Source organism: Oratosquilla oratoria, chromosome 11 (genome assembly GCF_046742065.1).
Source record: "Oratosquilla oratoria isolate Oo_2021 chromosome 11, ASM4674206v1, whole genome shotgun sequence".
NCBI classification, from domain to species: domain Eukaryota; kingdom Metazoa; phylum Arthropoda; class Malacostraca; order Stomatopoda; family Squillidae; genus Oratosquilla; species Oratosquilla oratoria.
This window is the reverse complement of record NC_134787.1, coordinates 35,478,006-35,501,705: the sequence shown is the minus strand read 5'-3', so window position 1 is coordinate 35,501,705 and position 23,700 is coordinate 35,478,006. Positions and strand designations below refer to the sequence as shown.

The 23,700-nt window shown below is 39.5% G+C and overlaps 1 protein-coding gene across 6 annotated transcripts in view; it reads left to right on the top strand.

The window, feature by feature from the left end:
• LOC143029737 (alpha-tocopherol transfer protein-like) overlaps window positions 1–9,225 on the top strand; it is a 94,041-nt gene extending 84,816 nt beyond the window's left edge. For 4 of the 6 annotated variants that reach the window (XM_076192618.1, XM_076192613.1, XM_076192614.1 and 1 more), the window contains 4 exons: window positions 300–410; window positions 553–697; window positions 7,257–7,417; window positions 7,884–8,015. In XM_076192618.1, the coding sequence (XP_076048733.1) occupies window positions 300–410; window positions 553–697; window positions 7,257–7,402 (402 nt within the window). In that variant the 3' untranslated portion in view covers window positions 7,403–7,417; window positions 7,884–8,015. Of the gene's footprint in view, window positions 1–299; window positions 411–552; window positions 698–7,256; window positions 7,418–7,883 lie in introns of all 6 variants that reach the window. The other 2 variants (XM_076192619.1, XM_076192617.1) reach the window with 1 other exon arrangement.
• Window positions 9,226–23,700: the final 14,475 nt, after the last annotated feature.

Here is a 23,700-nt window from a genome sequence, read left to right as displayed (position 1 = left end):
TGGTAGAGTCCTCGACTGTCACTATGGCAGTCCGGGTTCGAATCCCAACCAGGGCTGAAATAATTTCAGTACCACTGTGCTTCAAGTCGTTACTTCAATTCTCGTGGGTGGGGAGTTGGTGTGTGTGCATGTAAGGTCACAGCATTACCTATAGATCGGTCATATGAGCTCTTGAGCTCTCTTCCTGGAGGGAAACAGCTGTCAATCATGAGTCCAACACATGATCCAAAGACCAAGGTGAATCACAAGTAAAGCATGTTCATTCATTTTGCTAACCATATTTCTTCTTTTATCCATAGGAAGTGTTCCCCTTGAGATTCAAGGCTTTACACTTTATACATGAACCATCTATTTTTGATTGGATCTTCAGTATTGTAAGACCTTTCCTATCAGAAAAGATCAATGGAAGGGTAAGTAAAATAAGATATCACTGTGTGGTATAGGTAGCCTACATGTTTTTGTCAGACAGTATTATTGATCCTATGAAATTGTGTGATATATATATATTTATATTTTTTCCTATTATTATAAACACACGTTTGTCTACTTCAGCTTCATTTTCACGGAGAAGAAATATCAGGTCTGCATGAACATATTCCAGCAGATATTTTGCCTGAAGAGTTAGGTGGTTCTCAGCCTCCATTAGACAATTCAGAACTTATATCATTTCTGAAGCAGAATGAAACATACTATTCAGGTGAGTTTGTGAAATAGGGTAAGCAGGAGTTTAACTTCCATATATTGATAGATTGTAAGAGAGCTTCTCTCATTTCTTACTTAATTCTAAATTTGTAAACCCATAGACCTTTTCTTTCACACCTCTCAGTACCTCAATCTCCCACTCACCCTTACATTTTTATTTTACTTTACTCATAGCCAGGATGTCTAATATACTTTCACCATTTACACTCTCTTTTTTCATTTGTACATGCAAATCTTAGGGTTGAGGACCCTCTAGTGGCTGGCCGGTCTACCAGAGTGTTAGCCCATTCATCCTTCTCATGTGACTTCTTTTTAGCAAAACACTTTGTAGGAGGAGTTCTCTATCTTACCAAACAAATGCACATACAGGGAATAGTACATACATACATATACCAAGGCTTCTTCCCCCTTACAAGGGAGGTAGCCAAAAAGGAAAAGGCATAAAATCATTCCCACCCATTCCATCCCTGAATACGCTCCACACCCCTCCACCCTCCCTATTATCTTAGCACCTCCTGGATGACGGGTCATCCCTGCACCTTGTCCACTGCCCTGGGTCGGAAGCAGTGTCGCAAGACACAGTACATCCACAGCAAGGCCGCTTCATCAAATCGGTGACCCCCCCTCTCTGCCCCCCCCCCATGCATAAATGGAGAAGACGGGGAGAAATCCCTTCGGCTGCGTCAAATTTTGCTCACACATACTACCTCACCCCCCATCCCCCCCCCCCATTCCACCTCATGCATCACAACATCATCCATATACAACCATTATCCATTCACCCCTGTCTTCTGTCCTCTCCCGTCCTTCCTCAACAGACATTCCCCTCTTCCCCAAAGCCCCCTTCACCCCATCCATCCACCTCATCCTAGGACGTCCCCTCATGTTCACTCCCTCCACATCTGCCTTCCATACCTCTTTTACTAGTCTTTCTTCACTCATTCTTTCCATGTGTCCAAACCATCCTAATACTCTTTCATCAACCCTATCTCCCAACTCCTTTTCCACCCCCGTTCTTCTCCTCGCCTCCTCAAATCTCACTTTATCTAGCCTAGTAACCCCCATCATACTTCTCAGATACCTCATCTCAAACACATTCAAACTCCTTCTCTCTTCCTCTCTTATGTTCCATGTTTCTGCCCCATACAGTGCTGTTGGCACAATTACTCCTTCATACAGTCTCCTCTTCGCATCCATTCCCAAATGTCTATTCCTCATTACACTCTTCAATCCACCAAGGCATTTACTCGCTTCTCTCAATCTACATTCTACCTCCACCTTCACTCCACCTTTTCCTGCCACATTTGCACCCAAATATCTAAAACTATCCACTTCCTCCAGTCGCTCTCCCTTAATGCTCACTTCCAGTCTACTGCCACTTTCACCCCTTGTACATCTCATCACCTTACTTTTACATACATACATACATATACCAAGGCTTTTTCCCCCTTCCAAGGGAGGTAGCCAAAAAGGGAAAGGCATAAAAACACTCCCACCCATTTCATCCCCAAATACACTCCACACCCCTCCCACCCTTCCTCTCATCTGAGCACCTCCTGGATGACGGGTCATCCCTGCACCCCGCCCACCGCCCTGGGTCAGAAGCAGTGTCGCAAGACACAGTACATCCACAGCAAGGCCGCTTCATTTAATCGGCGACCCCCCCTCTCCGTCCCCCTTTGCATATAAGGAGAGGACGGGGAGAAATCCCTTCAGGCTGCGTCAAAATTTACTCACACATACTACCCCACCCCACACACCCCCGCCCATTTCTCCTCATGCAGTCACATCATCATCCATATACAACCATTCTCCACTCACCTCTGTCTTCCGTCCTCTCCCTTCCTTCCTCAACAGACATTCCCCTCTTCCCCAAAGCCCCCTTCACCCCATCCATCCACCTCATCCTAGGACGTCCCCTCATGTTCACTCCCTCCACATCTGCCTTCCATACCTCTTTTACTAGTCTTTCTTCACTCATTCTTTCCATGTGTCCAAACCATCCTAATATTCTTTCATCAACCCTCTCTCCCAAATCCTTTTTCACCCCTGTTCTCCTCCTCACCTCCTCATTTCTCACTCTATCTAGCCTAGTAACCCCCGCCATACTTCTCAGACACCTCATGTCAAACACATTCAAACTCCTTCTCTCTTCTTCTCTTATGTTCCACGTTTCTGCCCCATACAGTGCTGTTGGCACAATCACTCCTTCATACAGTCTCCTCTTCGCATCCATTCCCAAATGTCTATTTCTCATTACACTCTTTAAACCACCAAGGCATTTACTCGCTTCTCTCAATCTACATTCTACCTCCACCTTCACTCCACCTTTTCCTGCTACACTTGCACCCAAGTATCTAAAACTATCCACTTTCTCCAGTCGCTCCCCCTTAATGTTCACTTCCAGTCTACTGCCACTTTCACCCCTTGTACATCTCATCACCTTATTTTTACCCACATTTATCTTTAGCTTTCTTCTATCACATACTCTCCCAAACTCTGCCACCAGCTTCCTCAATCCCTCCTCTGACCCTGCCACAAGCGCAGTGTCGTCCGCAAACAACAGCTGGCTCACCTCCCACTTTTCTCCATTTTCTTTAACCATCTCCAATCCCTGACTCACTACCCTAGCATTCACCTCTCGCACCACCCCATCCATGTATAAGTTGAACAGCCAGGGCGACATAACGCATCCTTGACGAAGTCCCACCTTTACTTCAAACCACTCACTCTCTCCATTTCCAATCCTAACACATGCTCTACTACTCACATAAAAACTCTTGACAGCTCCCAAAAGCTTTCCTCCTATCCCATAAATCTGCATAACCTCCCACAGTGCCTTTCTGTCTACCCTATCATAAGCCTTTTCCAGATCCATAAAAGCCCAAAAAACATCCTTCCCCTTTCCTATAGCTTTCTCACATATCTGTCTTACCACAAAGATCTGATCTACACAACCTCTACCCGTCCTAAAACCACACTGTTCCTCACCAATTACTCCTTCTGTTCCTCTCCTAATCCTCTCAATTAAGATTCTCCCATAAGCCTTCCCTACTACACTCAACAGGCTAATCCCTCTGAAATTACTACATTCACACTTGTCCCCTTTTCCCTTGTAAAGAGGAACTATACAGGCACTACTCCAGTCCTCCGGTACTCTACCCTCTCTCCAGCAAACATTAAATAATCTCGCCAACCAGTCCACCATCATTGAACCTCCCTTTTTCAGACATTCTGCATGACATCCATCCAGACCAGGTGCCTTACCTGCTTTCATCATCTTTACAACTGCCTTCACCTCATCCTTCCTTATTTCTCCTCCATTCTCCTCACTCATCACTCTCATTTTCTTCGTATTTCCCACTGCAGCTATCTTTCCTTCCCTATCCTCCTTCACATTCAGCAACTCCCTAAAATATTCTGCCCATCTTTCCCTCACTGCCATCTCTTCCATTATCAACTCTCCATCTGTACCTTTTACCTTTTCTTCCCTACTTGATTCGCCTCCTCTTCCTCTCTTAATTTCTTTCCAAAACATCTTTTTATTACTTTCAAAATTTTCTGTCATACTCCTACCCCATTTCACATCTGCTCTCCTCTTTGCCTCCTTTACCTTTTGCTTTACTTCTCTTTTCTTTTCTTTGTACGTCTCATATGACTCCCCTGTCCTCTTTTGTAACCAATCTGTGAATGCTCGCTTCTTCTCTTCTACAACCTTCTTTGTTTCCTCATCCCACCATTCACTACCCTTTCTTCTATTTCCCCCTGTCCTTCTTGTTCCACACACCATCCTTGCACACTTTAAGACTCCCTCCTTGAACCATCCCCATTCCTCCTCCACACCCATCTCTGCTCTATCCTTTACTCCCTCCCACTCCTCCTTCAGCTTCTTTTCGTACTCCTTCTCCTTTTCCTTTTCATTCAAGGAGTTCACTCTAAGAACCTCCCTACCTTTTGTCCCTTTCCTCCTTCTCCATCTATCCTCCACTCTCAACTTACCTTCCACCAAAAAATGATCTGATATTCCCCCACCCTCTCCCCTTAGCACATGTACATCCTTAACTCTTCCTATCATAATCCTATTTACCACTACATAATCCATTAGCGCTCTATCTACCACCCTTCCCTCCACCACCCTCTCCCATGTGTACTTATGCTTGACTTTCTTCCGAAACACTGTATTTGCTATCATCAACTCTCTTTCTAGACACATTTCCACCATCAACTCTCCACTACGATTCTTTCCTGGAACTCCACACTTCCCAACCACTCCATCGATTGGACCATTTCCCACTCTAGCATTAAGGTCTCCCAGTACTATTACATTGACATTTCTTCCTAAACCCTCTATGCACTCATTTAAATCTATCCAAAAGGCCTCCCTTTCTTCCATGCTCTTCTCACTGCCCGGCCCATATGCACTTACAAAGACCCACATCTCCTTTCCCAGTTTCACCTTCATCCACATTATCCTTGAGGAAACCTCCTTCCACTCCACTACCCCTTTACCTATCTCCTCACTTACTAGAATAGCCACCCCTTCCCTCCCTCGCCCTCTCTTCACTCCTGATAACCTCCCACTTACACTCCCAAACATACACTCACCCTTCCCTTTCAACTTAGTTTCACTCAAAGCCAACACATCCAACTTTCTTCTCACAAACATACTACCTATCTCTTCCCTTTTACTCTCATCTGTACCACATCCACGCACATTAAAAGACCCAAACCTTAGGGTGCTGGCCCGAGGCCCGCCAGCACCCCTTATGCCTTTTCTTTTCGATTTAGGAAGTTGCCCTTGGGGCTACAGGGAGAAGGATGCCTAGTCCCTCTCCCCGTCCCTTTCTTCTCGCCTCTTACGATCCAAGTGGGAAAACTTGGTGGCAGTATTCTTTTCCCCCACCACAGGGAATTCCCCCAATCAGAAAGAGAATACTCAGAGAAATGGTACAGGACAGCAACAAGGGGTTGGGGGACAGCATAACGGAGGGACAGTCGTAGTATAAAAGTGTCATCATTTCTCTATGAACAGAATTTCTTCTATCATAGACAAAATGATGTGTGGCTCTGGTCCGTAGGGGCGCCCCATATAAACCCTAAAGTATCGACCTTACTTTTACCCACATTTATCTTTAGCTTTCTTCTATCACATACTCTCCCAAACTCTGTCACCAACTTCCTCAGTCCCTCCTTTGATCCTGCCACAAGCGCAGTGTCATCATCAAACAACAACTGGCTCACTTCCCACTTTTCTCCATTTCTTTAACCATCCCCAATCCCTAACCCACTACCCTTGCATTTACCTCTCGCACTACCCCATCCATGTATAAGTTGAACAGCCAGGGCGACATAACGCATCCTTGACGAAGTCCCACCTTTACCTCGAACCACTCACTCTCTCCATTTCCAATCCTGACACAAGCTCTACTACTCTCATTAAAACTCTTGACAGCTCCCAGAAGCTTTCCTCCTATCCCATATATCTGCATAACCTCCCACAGTGCCTTTCTGTCTACCCTATCATAAGCCTTTTCCAGATCCATAAAAGCCCAAAAAACATCCTTCCCCTTTCTTATAGCTTTCTCACATATCTGTCTTACCACAAAGATCTGATCTACACAACCTCTACCAAGCCTAAATCCACACTGTTCCTCACCAATTACTCCCTCTGTTCCTCTTGTAATCCTCTCAATCAAGATCCTCCCATAAGCCTTCCCAACTACATTTAACAAGCTAATCCCTCTGAAACTACTACATTCACACTTGTCTCCTTTTCCCTTGTAAAGTGGAACTATACAGGCACTTCTCCAGTCCTCCGGCACTCTACCCTCTCTTCAGCAAACATTAAATAACCTCACCAGCCAGTCCACCATCACTGTACCTCCTTTCTTTAGACATTCTGCATGGCAGCCATCCAGACCAGGTGCCTTACCTGCTTTCATCGTCTTAACAACTGCCTTCACTTCATCCTTCCCTATTTTCCTCACTCATCACTATTATTTTCTTAGCATTTCCCACTGCAACTATCTTTCCCTCCCTATCCTCCTTCAAATTAAGCAACTCCCTAGCATTAAGGTCTCCCAGTACTATTACATTGACATTTCTCCCTAAATCCTCTATGCACTCATTTAAATCTGTCCAAAAGGCCTCCCTTTCTTCTACACTCTTCTCACTGCCAGGCCCATATGCACTTACAAAGACCCACATCTCCTTTCCCAGTTTCACCTTCATCCATATTATCCTTGAGGAAACCTTCCACTCCACTACACATTTACCTATCTCTTCACTTACTAGAATAGCCACCCCTTCCCTCCTTCGCCCTCTCTTCACTCCTGATAACCTCCCACTTACACTCCCAAACTTACACTCACCCTTCCCTTTCAATTTAGTTTCACTCAAAGCCAACACATCCATCTTTCTTCTCACAAACATACTACCTATCTCTTCCCTTTTACTCTCATCTGTACCACATCCATGCACATTAAAAGACCCAAACCTTAGGGTGCTGGTCGGAAAACTCCCAGACCCTCTTATGCCTTTACTTTTTCGTTTAGGAATGTCCCCTGTGGGGCTACAAGGAGAAGGATGCCTAGTCCCACTCCCCGTCCCTTTCTTCTCGCCTCTTACGATCCAAGTGGAAATACTTGGAGGCAGTATTCTTTTCCCCCACCACAGGGAATTCCCCCACAGCAGAAAATGAATACTCAGAGAAATGGTACAGGATAGCAGCAAGGGGTTGGGGGACAGCATAACGGAGGGACAGTCGTAGTATAAAAGTGTCATTATTTCTCTATGAAGAGTTTTCTTCTATCATAGACAAAATGATGTGTGGCTCTGGTCCGTAGGGGCACCCCATATAGACCCTAAAGTATCAACTGCATGCTACTTTACCACAATAACAAGCAGCCAATACCCCAGACGGGAAATAGTATATTATAGAAAAAATTGACGTATAGCTCAACTAATAGAAAATAGGGAGATACATGTTGCTAATACCCCTTTTATGGCATGCAGGGAGTACATGAATGGCATACTCATTGACCCCAACCCTTGTACTAAGTCACACATAGTTATCCTTAAACTTACATATTTTTTCCATCACACTTTTAGATTGAAAAAATTAAAGTTAAGAATATTTTATTATTTTATTTCTCACTAATTGTTACTTATCCACATTTTAGATCATTTTACATATGGATATGAAGAAGTTGAAGAAGAAGAAGCAAGGCAGCCAACAATGATGGATGCTGTAGCAGATGTTGGAAGCTTCCTGGGAAGTTATTACAGACGCATGTGCATTGAGTAACTTCACAAGTTAGTCACCTAAGTGACTCAAGAAAGTGTTCATCCCTGCTGCTTTGGCTATTGAAGTGGATTTATAAATGTGGAACAGGAACAGTAAAAGATACTTCATTTCTTAAGTAGCAAGGACTGAAGGACATTTTAAATAACTTTGTTAGTGCATGTTTTTGACACAAATTCATGTAGTTTACCCCATATTGTATTGTAGCAAGAGAGTTATGATAGTACCAGAAGTTGTAAAGGAGTCTCGAAACACAGATAATGTTATTTTATAAGAATAAAGATTTTTTTAAGTTTGAATGGTCTTGATGTTTTATATGTATACTATATATTCATACATGTATATAGAAGTATTATTAATTTGAAAGAAGTATGATTGAATGGTACTTATATATATATACCAAAAGGCATTTTTTCCCCTTTCAAGGGTGGTGGCCATTTCAAAACATCTCCCATCCTGCACCCATCTCAAAACCCATTCATTGTCTGCTATCTTAGCATCTCATAGACGAAGAGTAATCACCCAGTCCCCCACCACACTGCTCAAGTTGGAGGCAATGCAGCAAGGCAAAGCACTGCCATAGCAGTGCCCAACAGATGCAGCTGGTTTATCCCCACCACTTTATCAGGTGACCCCTTCCCTCCTCATCCATTTTAAAGAATTAGAGAGCAGCCAAGCACATCCTTTTGCACTGCATTATTTTCTTATACCTTTGCAACCACTTTTCATTCAATTGTATCTTTTGCCCTTGGATCCATTGATCCCTTCACCACATCCATCCACCTCATTTTTTGTTTTCCTTTAAAGTTCCCTCCATCTGCTTCTGTTTTCCACACTCATTTTGTTAGTTAATTTTCAACCCACCTTCAACAGTCAGCCCACTACCACCATCATTCATTGTACATCTCATCACCTTACCTTTTGTCCACATTTACTTTCAGCTTTCTCTTCTCACATACCCTCCTAAACTCCATATCCAACTGCTTCATTGTATCTATTGATTCAGCTACAAGTGCAGTATTGTCCACAAACAACAACTGACTTACCTCCCACATCCCTCTGTTTTCATTGACCAATTCCAAACCATTATATCTATATTTTTAAAGACAAATGGTAAAAAATGTTCCCATTATTGTCATAAAAGGGGTTTGAATTCCATTTAAACATTTTTATGTCAAATTTATAAATTCTCTCTCTCTCTCTCTCTCTCTCTCTCTCTCTCTCTCTCTCTCTATCTCTCTCTCTCTCTCTCTCTCTCTCTCTCTCTCTCTCTCTCTCTCTCTCTCTCTCCCCTCTCTCTCTCTCTCTCTCTCTCTCTCTCTCTCTCTCTCTCTCTCTCTCTCTCTCTCTCTCTCTCTCTCTCTCTCTCTCTCTCTCTTTCTCTCTCTCTCTCTCTCTCTCTCTCTCTCTCTCTCTCTCTCTCTCTCTCTCTCTCTCTCTCTCTCTCTCTCTCTCTCTCTCTCCCTCACTCTTCCTCTCCCTCTCTCCTCTCTCTCCCTCTCTTTCTCTCTCTCTCTCTCTGTCTCTCTTCTCTCTCCTCTCTCTCCTCTGTCTCTCTGTCTCTCTGTCTTTGTATCTCTCTCAAACATGCCAACCATATTTCTTTCCCTACACATTTTTTTTCAACAAGTTAATTTTTGTCCAGAATGACTATCATCATTTTGATTTATGTATTCTCATCAGTTCACATCACCAGTCATCTTCCTCTCCCTGCCCTGCATCACCTCCATATAGCAATGTCAGCTCTGTGTACTTGCAGCTATTCCCACATTATCCTCTTGGTATGTTTCTTCCAATGCATGTCTTTTTCAAGGTTCCTGCAGCTCTTATTGTTTATGTTATTCTGTGTCAGACTTTTGCTTCCTTATTCACCACAGATACATGCCAGCTTTTATTTCCTTTCCCTCTACATGCTCACACACATGGCTTACTTGTTTGACTGATGAGTTAAACACTTGTTTGACATTTAATTTCTGACAAGTTCTGGCAACTTTCTGCTAACTGTGCATACTGCAAATACATAATATGTAGCTTTTCTTTCCAGATAGTTTATTTTTTGTGTTCTAATTTATTACCACTATGAGAGACAGATAATAGATGCATGCAAGTGGTGGTCCTGGAGATGGATGATGAAGAGAGTCATCTCCCTGCTGCCCATCCTCAGAACCTGAAGTTGCAGTGTCAGGGGCCCAAGATATCTCTTTCTGTCTCTTTCTCTCACTCTTTTTCTCTCATTTTATCTCTCACTCTCTCAAGACTTTCAGTTGTCAGGGTTTCTTCCACTGAGTGATCATTTTTTGCCATGACTTCTCATTTGTTTAGTGCAATGAAAAAATACAATATTGTGGCTACTTGTATCCAGACTACATCATATAGTTTCCCTGCTTCATGTCATGCTTTTTCTCTATATGTGTACATTTACAATTAACTGATTTGGTGAACCACAATCATGTGCACAATGCCAAGACAAATCTACAGAAGTTCTTTAGAGGAGATCTTTATATACAAAACAAATACAGGGAATAGTATATTACAGAAAAAACTTGGTGTAAAGCTCAACTAATAGAAAGTAGGAAGATATATTTGAGTGTAAAGACAATGTACATATTCATGTATGTTTTTAGAAAGGTATGCATACACAAATGTATGAATGAACATGCAACTACAGAATTAAAAACAGCTCTAAGTACAGCAACACTTTTTGTAGTAGATTAACAGAAGGCTTGAATTTTCCACATCAGCATATTTGTACTCTCATACCAGATTGCATGTTACTCCTATAGTAATTTGTAAAGACCCCAAAAAATTTTTTTTTTTAGAACTATAAATACATCACTACCAGCTGCTGCATCATCATTAACCCCTTGAATATGATAATGCCTATGAAAGTGTCAAGAGGCACGAGTGAGTATATGAGGATGCCAGCATTGGCTTCCTGAATATATATATTTTGTAGTTGTAGCTGAGTGGCCCTCTTATTCTATGAACAGGCTTGATCACTTTTTCAGTGGTTACAGACATTCTTGAGTGAAAGAGAATGAGTATAACAGCTGTAACTTCATATTTTATAATGTGCGTATTGCGATGCATCATTGTATGTTAGGCAGCTAATACATACATACATATACCAAAGGCTTTTTTCTCCCTTACATGGGGGTAGGCAGCTAATGTGTGTGTGAATATTTGACTCATAGAATTTAAAACTTAATTTCTGAAAGACTTAAGCTTGAAATTGAAGGCTGGATAACAGCCCATTTGTTGTTGTTATTGAACTGCCCTCAGACTTGTTGAGTTGTGACACTGAAATAACAAAGAAAACTAATCACCCACATGTTGTGCTCATGTCTGAGTTGCCAATGCTGTGCAGTGTATGAACATACATGTAACTCTATTTACCTTATTCTAGTATTGAAGAAAAAAGCTGTGCTCATGGGGCATGATTCTTATTCTCCAATAGTTTGAAATTTATGTATGTTTCCAACTTGGGCTTCATAATTTTTAGGCTGTTCCAGGATTTAACACATGTATATGGAAAACTATTACTTCATATCCTTCAAACTTTTTTTTTTCTGAGTTTGTACCCATGACCATATGATGCCCTCTTACTCCAAACCAAGTCTGTCAATTTTGTTCATACCCCTAATTGACCTGAACTCTGCAGTCAAGTCACATCTTTCTTATTGTTCCTTTCATAATGGCAAATTTAGTACTTCTAATCCCTCCTTGTACTGTATGTGAGGCATCTTGGCAGTTTGGACATGTGTTGTATGTCATGTTTCTTGATTTGTTTTGGTAAGTCCTGAGTGTAGTGTGATGACAATAGTGAAATGTGCTTAAGTGTGTTGTTTAGTTGGGCTGCTGATTGATATATAGACATTGGAGAGTGGCCAAATTTCTTTTTTTGGCTCAATGGTAGCTAGAGCTCAAATTGCAAGTATGTTGTGTATAAATTTGTTCATATTGATATGATTGTGAGTGGGTAGTGGGATAGTTCTATGTATCATGAAGGGTTCTGAAGTCATTTGATGTCTGGGTATTGGTTGGTAATCTCTCATATAGTGTGATGGGTGCTGTAGGTTTTGTTTGGCAAATACTCTGTATCATATGCTACACTTGTTGAGAAGTTCATGAATGCACAAAACATTGGGGTGCATGTGTAAGTGGTCTTTGAGTGTTGTCTGTGTGCAACCAGTGATTGTCCATAGTGCCTTGTTTTGTGAGATCTTTAGTTAGGATAGTACAGTATAGATCTTATGTGCAGTTACGAGTATATGCACATACCAAAGGCACTTTTCTCCTTACAAAAGGAATGGCTGAGTCAAAGCACCCAACTTGCATACTGTTTTGTAAATTAGGGTTTTGGTGTCAGTCTTATCCAATATATATTCCAGTGATTGCTCATGGATAATGAGATGTGTGCTGGATTCCTGTATAACGTATGTTATGAATGTCATTTAGGTGTTGTCGGTTGCTCAAAGTATTTTGTGTTTGTGTTTATTAATTGTATATACTTGATTATATGTACATATACCAAAGGCATCTTCCCCCTACAAGGGAGGTAGCCAAAAGACAAAGGCATAAAATCCACCCCTGCCTATTCCATCCCCATGTAGTCCATTCCCATTCACCCCCCCTCCCTCCCTCCCTCCCTCCCTCTTATCTTTGCTGCTCCTGGATGATGGATCATCCCTGCATCTCACCCAATGCTCTAGGTCAGAAGCAGTGTTGCAAGACACAGCACATCCACAGCAAGGCAGCTTCATGTAATCAGTGACCCCTTCTGTCCCCTCATGCAGAAAAAGAGAAGCTGGGGAGAAATCCCTTCAGGCTGCATCAAATTGTTTTTCACACATACTCCCTTACCCCCCATCCTCTACCCACTCCCATTAATGCATCACAGTATCATCCATACACTACCATTCTCCATTGACCCCTATCTTCTGTCTTCTGTCCTTCTTCAACAGACTTTCCCCTCTTTCCCAATGCCCCTTTTACCTCATCTTATCCTTGGTTGCCCCCACATGTTCACTCCTTCCACCTCTGCCTTCCACATCTGTTTTACTATTATTTCCTCACTCATTCTTTCCATGTGTCTAAACCATCCCAATATTGTTTCATCAGCCCTATCTCCCAACTCCCTTTCCACCCCCATTCTCCTCCTCACCTCCTCATTTCTCACTATCTAGCCTAGTAACCCCTATCATACTTCCCAGCCACCTCATCTCAAACACGTTCAAACTCCTCCTCTCTACCTCTCTTATGTTCCATGTTTCTGCCCACAGTTGGCACAATCACTCCTTCATACAATCTTTTCTAAACATCCATTCCCAAATGTCTATTTCTCATTACACTTTTTAATCCCCTAGGCGTCTACTTGCTTCTTTAAATATACATTCTACCTCCACTCCTCCCTTTCCAGCCACATTCACACCCAAGTATGTAAAATCATCCACTTCCTCCAGTCTCTCTCCCTTAATACTCACTTCCAGTCTGCTGCCACTTTCTCCCCTTGTACATCTCATCACCTTACTTTTACCCACTTTTATCTTCAACTTCCTTCTATCACACATCATCCCAAACTCTGATTATAGTATACAAGGAACAATGCTTGTGAAGTTCTGTCTCTTACTCTCCTATTTATCATACATACATACATATACCAAGGCTTTTTCCCCCTTACAAGGGAGGTAGCCAAAAAGGTAAAGGCACAAAATCATTTCCACCCATTCCATCCCTGAATACACTCCACACCCCTCCACCCTCCCTCTTATCTCAGCACCTCCTGGATGACGGGTCATCCCTGCACCTTGTCCACTGCCCTGGGTCAGAAGCAGTGTCGCAAGACACAGCAAGGCCGCTTCATTAAATTGGTGACCCCCCCTCTCCGTCCCCCCATTGCATAAAAGGAGAGGACGGGGAGAAATCCCTCTGGGCTGCATCAAATTTTGCTCACACATACTACCTCACCCCCATCCCCCCCCCCCATTCCACCTCATGCAATCACAACATCATCCATATACAACCATTCTCCATTCACCCCTGTCTTCTGTCCTCTCCCATCCTTCCTCAACAGACATTCCCCTCTTCCCCAAAGCCCCCTTCACCCCATCCATCCTCCTCATCCTAGGACGTCCCCTCATGTTCACTCCCTCCACATCTGCCTTCCATACCTCTTTTACTAGTCTTTCTTCACTCATTCTTTCCATGTGTCCAAACCATCCTAATATTCTTTCATCAACCCTATCTCCCAGCTCCTTTTCCACCCCTGTTCTCCTCCTCACCTCCTCATTTCTCACCCTATCTAGCCTAGTAACCCCCATCATACTTCTCAGACACCTCATCTCAAACACATTCAAACTCCTTCTCTCTTCTTCTCTTATGTTCCATGTTTCTGCCCCATACAGTGCTGTTGGCACAATCACTCCTTCATACAGTCTCCTCTTAGCATCCATTCCCAAATGTCTATTCCTCATTACACTCTTTAATCCACCAAGGCATTTACTCGCTTCTCTCAATCTACATTCTACCTCCACCTTCACTCCATCTTTTCCTGCCACATTTGCACCCAAATATCTAAAACTATCCACTTCCTCCAGTCGCTCTCCCTTAATCACTTCTAGTCTACTGCCACTTTCCCCCCTTGTACATCTCATCACCTTACTTTTACCCACATTTATCTTTAGACATGTATGGTTTGATCTTGGTGTGAGTATTTTACCTAGTTGTATTATAGGGGAAGGGAGCTATGCTCGTAGTGAACTGTCATTGTATCTTTCAACATCAAGTTAGTTCTTAAATTCTTGAATAGTATTTGCACACACTGTTACCTTAATTTATTCCAGATATCCAGCACTCTGTGTGGGAAGCTATTCTTTTTTAGATCTCTTCAGTATCCTTTTTTAGTTTCTTTTCATGTCCTCTTGTTTTTCTCTTGTCCCACTTAAATAGATAATCTCTATCTAGGACTTTCATTCCTTTCATAATTCTGTGAATAGTCAGTAGATCTCCTCTTTCTCTTCTTTGTTCCAGGGTTGGTAGTTCCAATTTGGACAATCTTTGTTCATATGTCAATTTGGAAAGTGTTGGTGCCATCTTTGTCGTTGCTCCTTGTATTCTTTCTAATTTCTTTATATTCTTTTTAGTACTGGGTGTCCATAGTGTTGGAGCATACTCCAATTTTGGTCATATCTGTGTAACTAATATTTTCTTTACTATTTCCTCATCCAAATAATCAAAAGCCACTTTCATCGACCTTAGTAAATTGAAGGTTTCTCTGACTATTTTGTTGATATGCTTCTCTGATGACATGTCTTTGCTGATAATTACTCCTAGGTCCCTTTCCAAGCTCACTTAATTGACTTCTGCAATAGTTTTGTATTTTCTTCATATTTTCTTTTTCTTTTTTCCAAACTCCATTATACTACACTTCTTGATGTTAAAGTTCAATTCCCACTTTTGACTCTATTTCCAGACTTATCAAAGTCCTTCTGAAATCATGCTATGTTGGTATATGCTATTTTTATTTTTTTCCTTTTTTGTCCTTATCTGTTTCCTTTTTTGATAAAAAAAAAATTTCAGCCTCAGGACCAGCACTCAATTTTTTTTTTTTTTGTGTAGTGTGTGTATTTACCTAGTTGTATTTACCTAGTTGTATTTTACGGGAAGGGGAGCTATGCTCGTGAGGTCCCGTCTTCATATCTCATTTTATCTAAACTATTTTTAAATTCATGTATTGTTTTTGCACACACCACTTTCTCATCTAACTTGTTCCAACTGTCTATTGCTCTGTGAGGAAAGCTGTTCTTTTTCAAATCTCTTCTATAGTTGTCTTTTTTTATTTTCTTTCCGTGTCCTCTTGTATTTCTGTCATCCCATTTTATCAGATTCTCTCTATCAGTAATTTCTATGCCTTTCATGATTCTGTAAATAGCTATCAAATCTCCTCTCTCTCTTCTTTGCTCTAGTGTCTGTAGTTTAAGTTTTTGTAGTCTCTCTTCATATGATAGTTTTGAGAGTGTTGGTGCCAGTTTAGTAATTGCTCTTTGTATTCTTTCAAGTTTTTTTATACATTTTTTTGTACTTGGTGACCATATCGTTGCTGCATATTCCAATCTTGGTCTTATCAGGGTGATTAGGATTTTCCTCACCATTTCTTCATCCAGGTATGTAAATGCCACTTTGATTGTTCTTATTAAATTATAAGTTTCTCCAAAAATCTTATTTATATGTTTCTCAGGTGACATATTATTCATAACAATGACTCCCAGGTCCCTCTCATTTTCTACTCTTTTTATTCCTTCTTCTCCCAAATTATATGATCCTGTTATTCTGTTTTTGCTTTTTCCAAATTCCATTATACTACACTTTTTTGTATTGAACTCCCTCTCCCACTTCCTACTCCATTCTTGTACTTTATTTAGATCTCTCTGTAGTGATTCACAATCCTCTTCAGTTTTCACTCTTTTCAGTAATTTTGCATCATCTGCAAAGAAGCTCATATAGCTTTCAATTCCTTCATCCATATCATTAATATATATAGCAAACATTATTGGGGCCAGAACTGTTCCCTGCGGGACACCGCTTATTACTTCATTCCATTTTGAGTGCTGATTTCTTATCACTACTCTCATTTTTCTTTCTTGCAAAAAGTCTTCCATCCAATTTAGCAATTTACCTTGTATTCCTCCTTCATATTCTAATTTCTTAAGCAACTTCTTATGTGGTACTTTGTCAAAAGCTTTTTTTAGGTCTAGAAATGCACAATCAGCCCATCCATCTCTTTCTTGTATTATATCTATTAGTCTTGAATAGAAACATATTAAATTGGTGACGCATGATCGTCCTTGTCTGAATCCAAATTGCCTTGGATTTAGTACGTTGTTTTTTTCCAAGTATTTTACCCATCTACTTTTGATAATTCTTTCACATATTTTTGCTATTGTACTTGTTAGAGAGACTGGTCTATAGTTGGTAGGTTCTTCTTTATTTCCTCCTTTATATATAGGTACTATATTTGCTTTTTTCCAATCTTCTGGAACTTTTCCTTCTTTTAAGGAACTGCTTATTATGCTATGTATTTTGTCTGCCAGTTCATTCCTACATTCTTTCAGAATCCAGTTTGCTATTTCATCTGGCCCATGCGATTTTCTGACATCAAAATTACCCAAGTGTGTCAATATTTCATTCTTCGTTACTTCTATTTCTTCCATAGGGGGGACTTTTTCCTTCCACTCAATCTCTTCAGGTTGTATATTTTCCCTTGTAAACACTGATTTAAAATGTTTGTTCATAATTTCTGCCATTTCCATTTCCTCAGTGTATTCAACTCCTCCTTGTCTTAATTTCTCCAAGTCTTGTTTGTTTTTCAGTTTATTGTTTACAAATCTGTAGAATAGTTTTGGTTGATCTTTACACTTTTCTATAACATCTTTTTCATATTTTCTTTTTTCCTCTCTGCACTTTTGTACATATTCATTTCTATAACCAGTATATATTTTCCATTTTTCAGGTCTTCTGTCTTTTTTCCATCCGGTCCAGGCTTTGTCTCTTTTGTCTTTTAACTCCCTACAACTTTTGTTGTACCAGCATTTTACATATTCTTTTTCTTGTTTTTGTCTTGGGACATACTTTTCCACTCCTTCTTTGTAAATTTTTGTCAAAATATTCCATTTCTCTTCCACTGATGTTTCTTCTTTGTATATTTCTTCCCAGTTTTCTTGTTGGAAGAATTCTCTTATTTTATCAAAGTTTGTTTTTTCATACATCATTCTTCCTTTTCTATATTGTTCATTTCTTTTCATATATTTTTCTTCATTAAGTTCCAGTTCAATCAATATGTGGTCACTTTTACCTATTGGTGTTTTATATTCAATCTTGTCCACTATTCTAGGTTCAGATGTAATTATTAAGTCTAGCCTCGATGGTTCTTCTTCATTTCTATACCTAGTGTTCTCTTGTATCCATTGTGTCATTGAATGGTCAGTAATCATCTCAAGTAGAGCATTTCCCCATGAGTCATCACCACTCTTTACTGTCATTTCTTCCCAGCAGATTTCTTTGCAATTAAAGTCGCCCATCATAACTATTCTTCCTCCGTCTTCCATTATTTTAGTTAATGCTATCTTTGTGTCCTCTAACATACTTTTATGTTCACTCTCCTCCCATGAGGCTGTTTTCGGAGGCACATAATTGATCACAAATTTTCTGCTCTTCTTATCTCGGTCTTCCACTTCTATCATAATCATCTCTACTGTATTCTTTCCATATATGACACCTTTCACGTTTATATCCTTCTTTGTCAGGAACATAACTCCACCCCCTTGTTTTTTCTCTCTGTTTCTAATCCAATAATTGTATGTATCATGTCCTACACTGTTGGGTGGTAGTGGGCCTTTTAATTTTGTTTCTACAATTCCCATTATGTCCGGTTCTTTTTCTTTCAAATAATCATTCAGTTCATTCAATCCTGTTATCAATCCATCTATATTTGTGTAAGACACTCTTAGTTTTCTGCCACTTCCATTGTGTTCTCTGTTTCCCTTATGTTTTTCTTTAGTATGTCGAACTGCTTTATTTTCATGTTCACTACTCTCCAATAGAATCTCTCTTTCTCTGACTCCGTTCTTTCCTCGTTTTTTGCCTTAGCTTCAATTCTTTTCTGCTTCTCTTTCCTCCTTATTCATTTCTCTTTTTATCCATACCTTTTTATATTGATCATTTGTTGCTAGTTTCCCTGTCTTGGATAGAATTTTCTCTGCTGTTGTTTGTGACCTGAATTTAATCTAAATAATTCTGGTAATATCTGTACTATATTTTCCGAGTCTGAATTTTTCCTCAATTTCCTTTATAATTTCTGGTTCATCTTCCTGGACTAATTTTAATAAACTGCTTACCCTTTCATTTTCCTCCTTGATTCTTGCGGTTCTATCTGGGTTATGTTTCTCTTCCATTCCTAATATAATTATACATTTCTTTTTGTCAGCTAATTCTCTTACTATATTCTCCTTCTGTCTCATCACTTTAATAACTGAGTCTTCATTATGTTCTTTCAATTGCTGTTTGACTATGTCAGTGAATGAAACCTTATTCCCTTCTTGAGTTATTCTCCAATTTTTAGCTTCTGTAGCTATTTTCTCACTGTTTTCATTACTATTCTTCTTCAATTTCTCATTCTCCTCCTTTACATTTCCTAACTGTCTTTTTAGGTCCTCTACTTCTTCAGTTAAGTTTCTGTTAGCCTTCTCTAGTTGTTCCAATCTTTCAATTCTCTGGAAGATGGAGTCTACCTTACCTAACTTACGTTCCAAGTCCTCGATCACCTTATCAACTCTCTCCTCTAGTCTTATCAGTCGGGGGGGGGTTGTGTCCCCCCCACCCTCTTTAAATCCCTGGAACATATTCTCGTCACTTTCTACTGTATTTCTCCTCTCTATACTTCTAATCTTTACATTTTTATTTGCCATTTCGTCATCCGGTGGTCGTTTCATGTTGACCTTACGCCCGTCTGCCTGGGCCAAGTCCTCCACATCCTCATTTCCTTCCATTTCCCCAGCAATCCCTCCCCTTCTCCTCTTTTCCTACTTACCTACTGCCTCACGAGCAATTTCCCCCCCCCCCTGCAAATACAAAAAGGCACTTCTCTTTGCGTTGATATCCACAATCTGCACTTTTCTTCAGAGCGTTCGTCAAGCCGTCCGTTCGTTGAAAGTGTGTGTGTGTGTGTGTATGTATGTATGTGCTTCACTTTTAAGTGCCTTTTCTTATTTATCCATACATTTTTGTAACTTTCACTATTTGCTAGCTTTGTTGTTTTTGATAGTACTATCATTTGAGACCTTAGTTTGATCTTTAGTGGCCCATGTTGTTTTTCTTTACACTATTTTCCCATTCTTTGCATTTCCTCAATTTCTTTGTCCATATCCTGTCCCTCTTCTTGTATCTCCTTCAGAATTGCTTTAGCAATTTCTTTCTCATCTTTTTCTCTTTAATATCTAGGTATATACATAAAATATAATGCACTTTTTTATCCACTGTGTCTCTTACCCAATTTTCCTTTTCCTTAATTACTTTGATTACTGTATATTTGGCATTTTCTTCCACTTGTACCATTTCCTTGAAAGTTAACTTAGGATTTTCGTCTTCCACTTTCCATTTTTTTTATTTTTTTTATTTTTATTTTTTATTTTTTTATCATTTCTCCTACTTTCTTGGTCACCACTTGTATTTGTTCTTTCGCTTATTTTTTCAAGGCCTCATTTTTGTTTTTATCCTCATTCGTGATTAGCTCTTAAGTTCAGTTATTTCTTTGTGCATTGCCCTGTACTCACTTTTCAGTTCTATTAGTTCATACAACAGATCAGTAATATCCCTATTTCTTAAGATTTTGTACCTAGGTTCTCTATCCAACTCCACACCTCTACCTAAAAATCTGCATTCTCTTACAAACCCGGAAAAAGCATAATTATCCAACCTTTGGTATGATTTTGGGGTTTTATTCATACAGGATCTTTTAGGAATCACCCCCAGCAGTAATTCCACTTTGCTCATGTCCAGACAATTCTTTGCTGGTTCGTTTTTCCATCTTTCACTTTTGTCTTCCTCCATTTTATGTATTTAGCACTAATTTGTATAATAGTTATTCCATTTCGGTCACTTGATTTGCATAACTCTCTTCGCGTGCATAAATACAACTAGTGTTGTTCCAAAATATCTTAGCAATGAAGTGCTGCCCAACACAGCAGAGCTCTTTCCAGACGTTCGACTCCAACTGCTGACTACGTGTGTGTATTTACCTAGTTGTATATTACTGGAAGAGAGGAATGCAAAGTGACCCGCTTTTGTATCTTTCAACATCCAGTTTGATCTTAAATTCTTGTGTGTGTATGTGTGTGTGTGTGTGTGTGATGCTGTCAGTTAAATATGGAATATGTATGATGGTTTTTTCAGGTGTATGTATGTTGGCATGTACATCTTTAAGTTGAATAGTGTGGATAACAGGACAAAGCCTTGTGGGTTAGTTTGATATGTTTTAAGTACATAATATGGCTGATGCATAGTGTACATGTGCATTTCAACTTGAAAGGTAATTTGCCAACCATTGATGTTTTGCAGTGATGTGTAGGAAATCTAGTCACTGAGGAGTGATCTTGGAATGGTGTAAATTGTGTGTAATATGGTGGTTTGGGGTAGAGTCCACTCAGTATGCATTGTGTGAGATAGTTTATGCCGTAGTGTGTATTTGTTGTGTGAGAATGGGATTTGTGGGTTGGTGATTTGTAGGATGTCTTTCTATTACCTTGGATACTGTGCATAGCATGATTAGTTTATATACATATATATTTAGATCGCCATAGTTCAGGTTCATATGTCCATCAAAGAAATAACTCCAAGATCAGGTAATTTTTTTTGTTTTTTTTCTTTTTTAAACCAACCTTGTTATCTTAAGAAAATTGGGGCCTACCTCCATGTTCACCAATGAACAATCCTAACATTAGACAGAGATAGCCATGCTGTGCAAGTGTAAACATGTCCCAGAAAATAGAAAAACAGGTGTACATGTGTAAAGTTTAATCACTAGAAGTCATGGAAAATGTTGACAATTTTTTATTAGTATTCATGTGAAGTATCTTGGAAAAAATTAGCTATCTGTAGGGTCTTTTGATAAAAAGGGCAGTGCAGTAAGATAAAAGTTAACTAAAGAAACCCAAAAACTCAACTAGCAATAGTACGTTTCTTTTCATTTTATGTTTTTATAAAACTATGTACATAAGTATTGAAATGTGTAAGTATATATGCTATTTTATTGTCCTTCATTTACTTGACAAATTATTTTCTGAACATGTACAAAAATAGTGATTTTTTTTCATTGTAGTTTATAGAATGGTGAATGATGCATATCGAACTTAAGCACAACATATGCAATGTATATTATAGATTTTTCTCATGTTGTTGCCTTCACAATCTGTATCAGAGGATAAATTAATCATTTAAAAGTAAGTGTAATTAATTTTTCTTTGGCCACCTCCCTGAAGGCATTTGTTGTAAGAATTTAACTTTAATTTAAATTTGGGAAACGAAGACAAGGATCACACTTGTTTGTGTTCAATGAAGTATGAAAGAAGTTCCTGTATTTGCATGTTTATATCCAGCATATGAATAAATTGGATATGACTGGAAGTTCATGTTTTTGTTATTATAAATACATACATGTTTTAGGGTAGTCATATGGACTTGGAATAAGTATACAGACTGCATATCTATACCTTAGTATGTATTTTTATTTACCTGGTTGTATTTTACAGGAAGAGAGCTATGCTCGTAGTGACCTGCTTTTGTATCTTTCAGCATCCAGTTTGATCTTAATTATTGTATAGTTTCTGCAGTCACTGTTTCTTCATTTAGTTTGTTCCAGATATCTATCACTTTGTGTGAGAAGCTATTCTTATTCAGATCTCTTCTGAACTATCCTTTTTTTTTTTTTTTTTTTTATGTCCTCTAGTTTTCTTTTATCCCAGTTTAGTAAATCATCTCTACCAAGGACTTTCATCCCTTTCATAATGCTGTACATGGTTAGTAGTTCAAGTGTGGCCAATCTTTGTTCATATGTCAGTGCGGAGAGCGTTGGTGCCATCTTTGTTGTTGCTCTTTGAATTCTTTCTAATTTCTTTATGTTCTTTTTAGTACTGGGTGTCCATAGTGTCACAGTGTACTCCAATCTTGGTCTTATCAATGTAACTAATATTTTCTTTACTATTTCTTCATCCAGGTAGTCAAAAGCCATTTTCATTGATCTTAGTAAATTGAAGGTTTCTCCGACTATTCTGTTGATATGATGTATATTGTATGAATGCACATATAGAAACCCATTTTAATTAGTGTGTGTTTAGGTATAGCTAATGTGTACTTATGTATGCATAATCTTTGGTTTTATGAGCATTTTTTTCTTCAAATTTTACATGCACCCATTTATATATCATTACCTGGAAAGTGAGGCAACTAGACATGGAAGAGGAATGTCCTCAGTTCCTTTCACTCCTGTCACATATGTCTCTTTTACTCCCACCTACTTAAACCATTTGAAAATTGCATCCCATTACTTTCCCAACAATAGTGGCAGTTCACCCAGAGTACATGTCTTATGGAGCAGGTTGCTGTATTAGTCTACATATTCACTGCCATCTCACTGTTAGCCATATATGTTTTCACTTTGACATTCTATGAGCTATTAGTTTCATTTATATCATTGAACCACCTTTTCTTTGGCCTACCCTGTATTCTCACTTTCATTACCAGTGATTTGTGAATCTTAGGATATCTGCTTGTACCCACTATCATAACGTGACCAAACCACTTCAGGATAACCTGTTTTCTCCCAGTTCCACCAGTACCTCAAGTTCATTCACAAACCCTTACTCTGTCATATTTCATAATGCCATGCATATCAATCTGGTACTCATTTCCACTACCTCCATATGACTTTTCTCACCCACATTTATCACCTGGACTCGATCTCACAGAGCAGTTGGTACAACCGTTCTTTCATATATAATTCCTTTTATTATATTCACTGACATCCTTTTATTTTGTGTGTTTGGAAAAAAGTCAATATAAGTTGTCATAATTCTTTAGAAAGTCATTATAGTTTAGTGTCCTCTGGGTAGTTCTTTGTAAATGGGTATTGCAAAATTCTTAGTTGC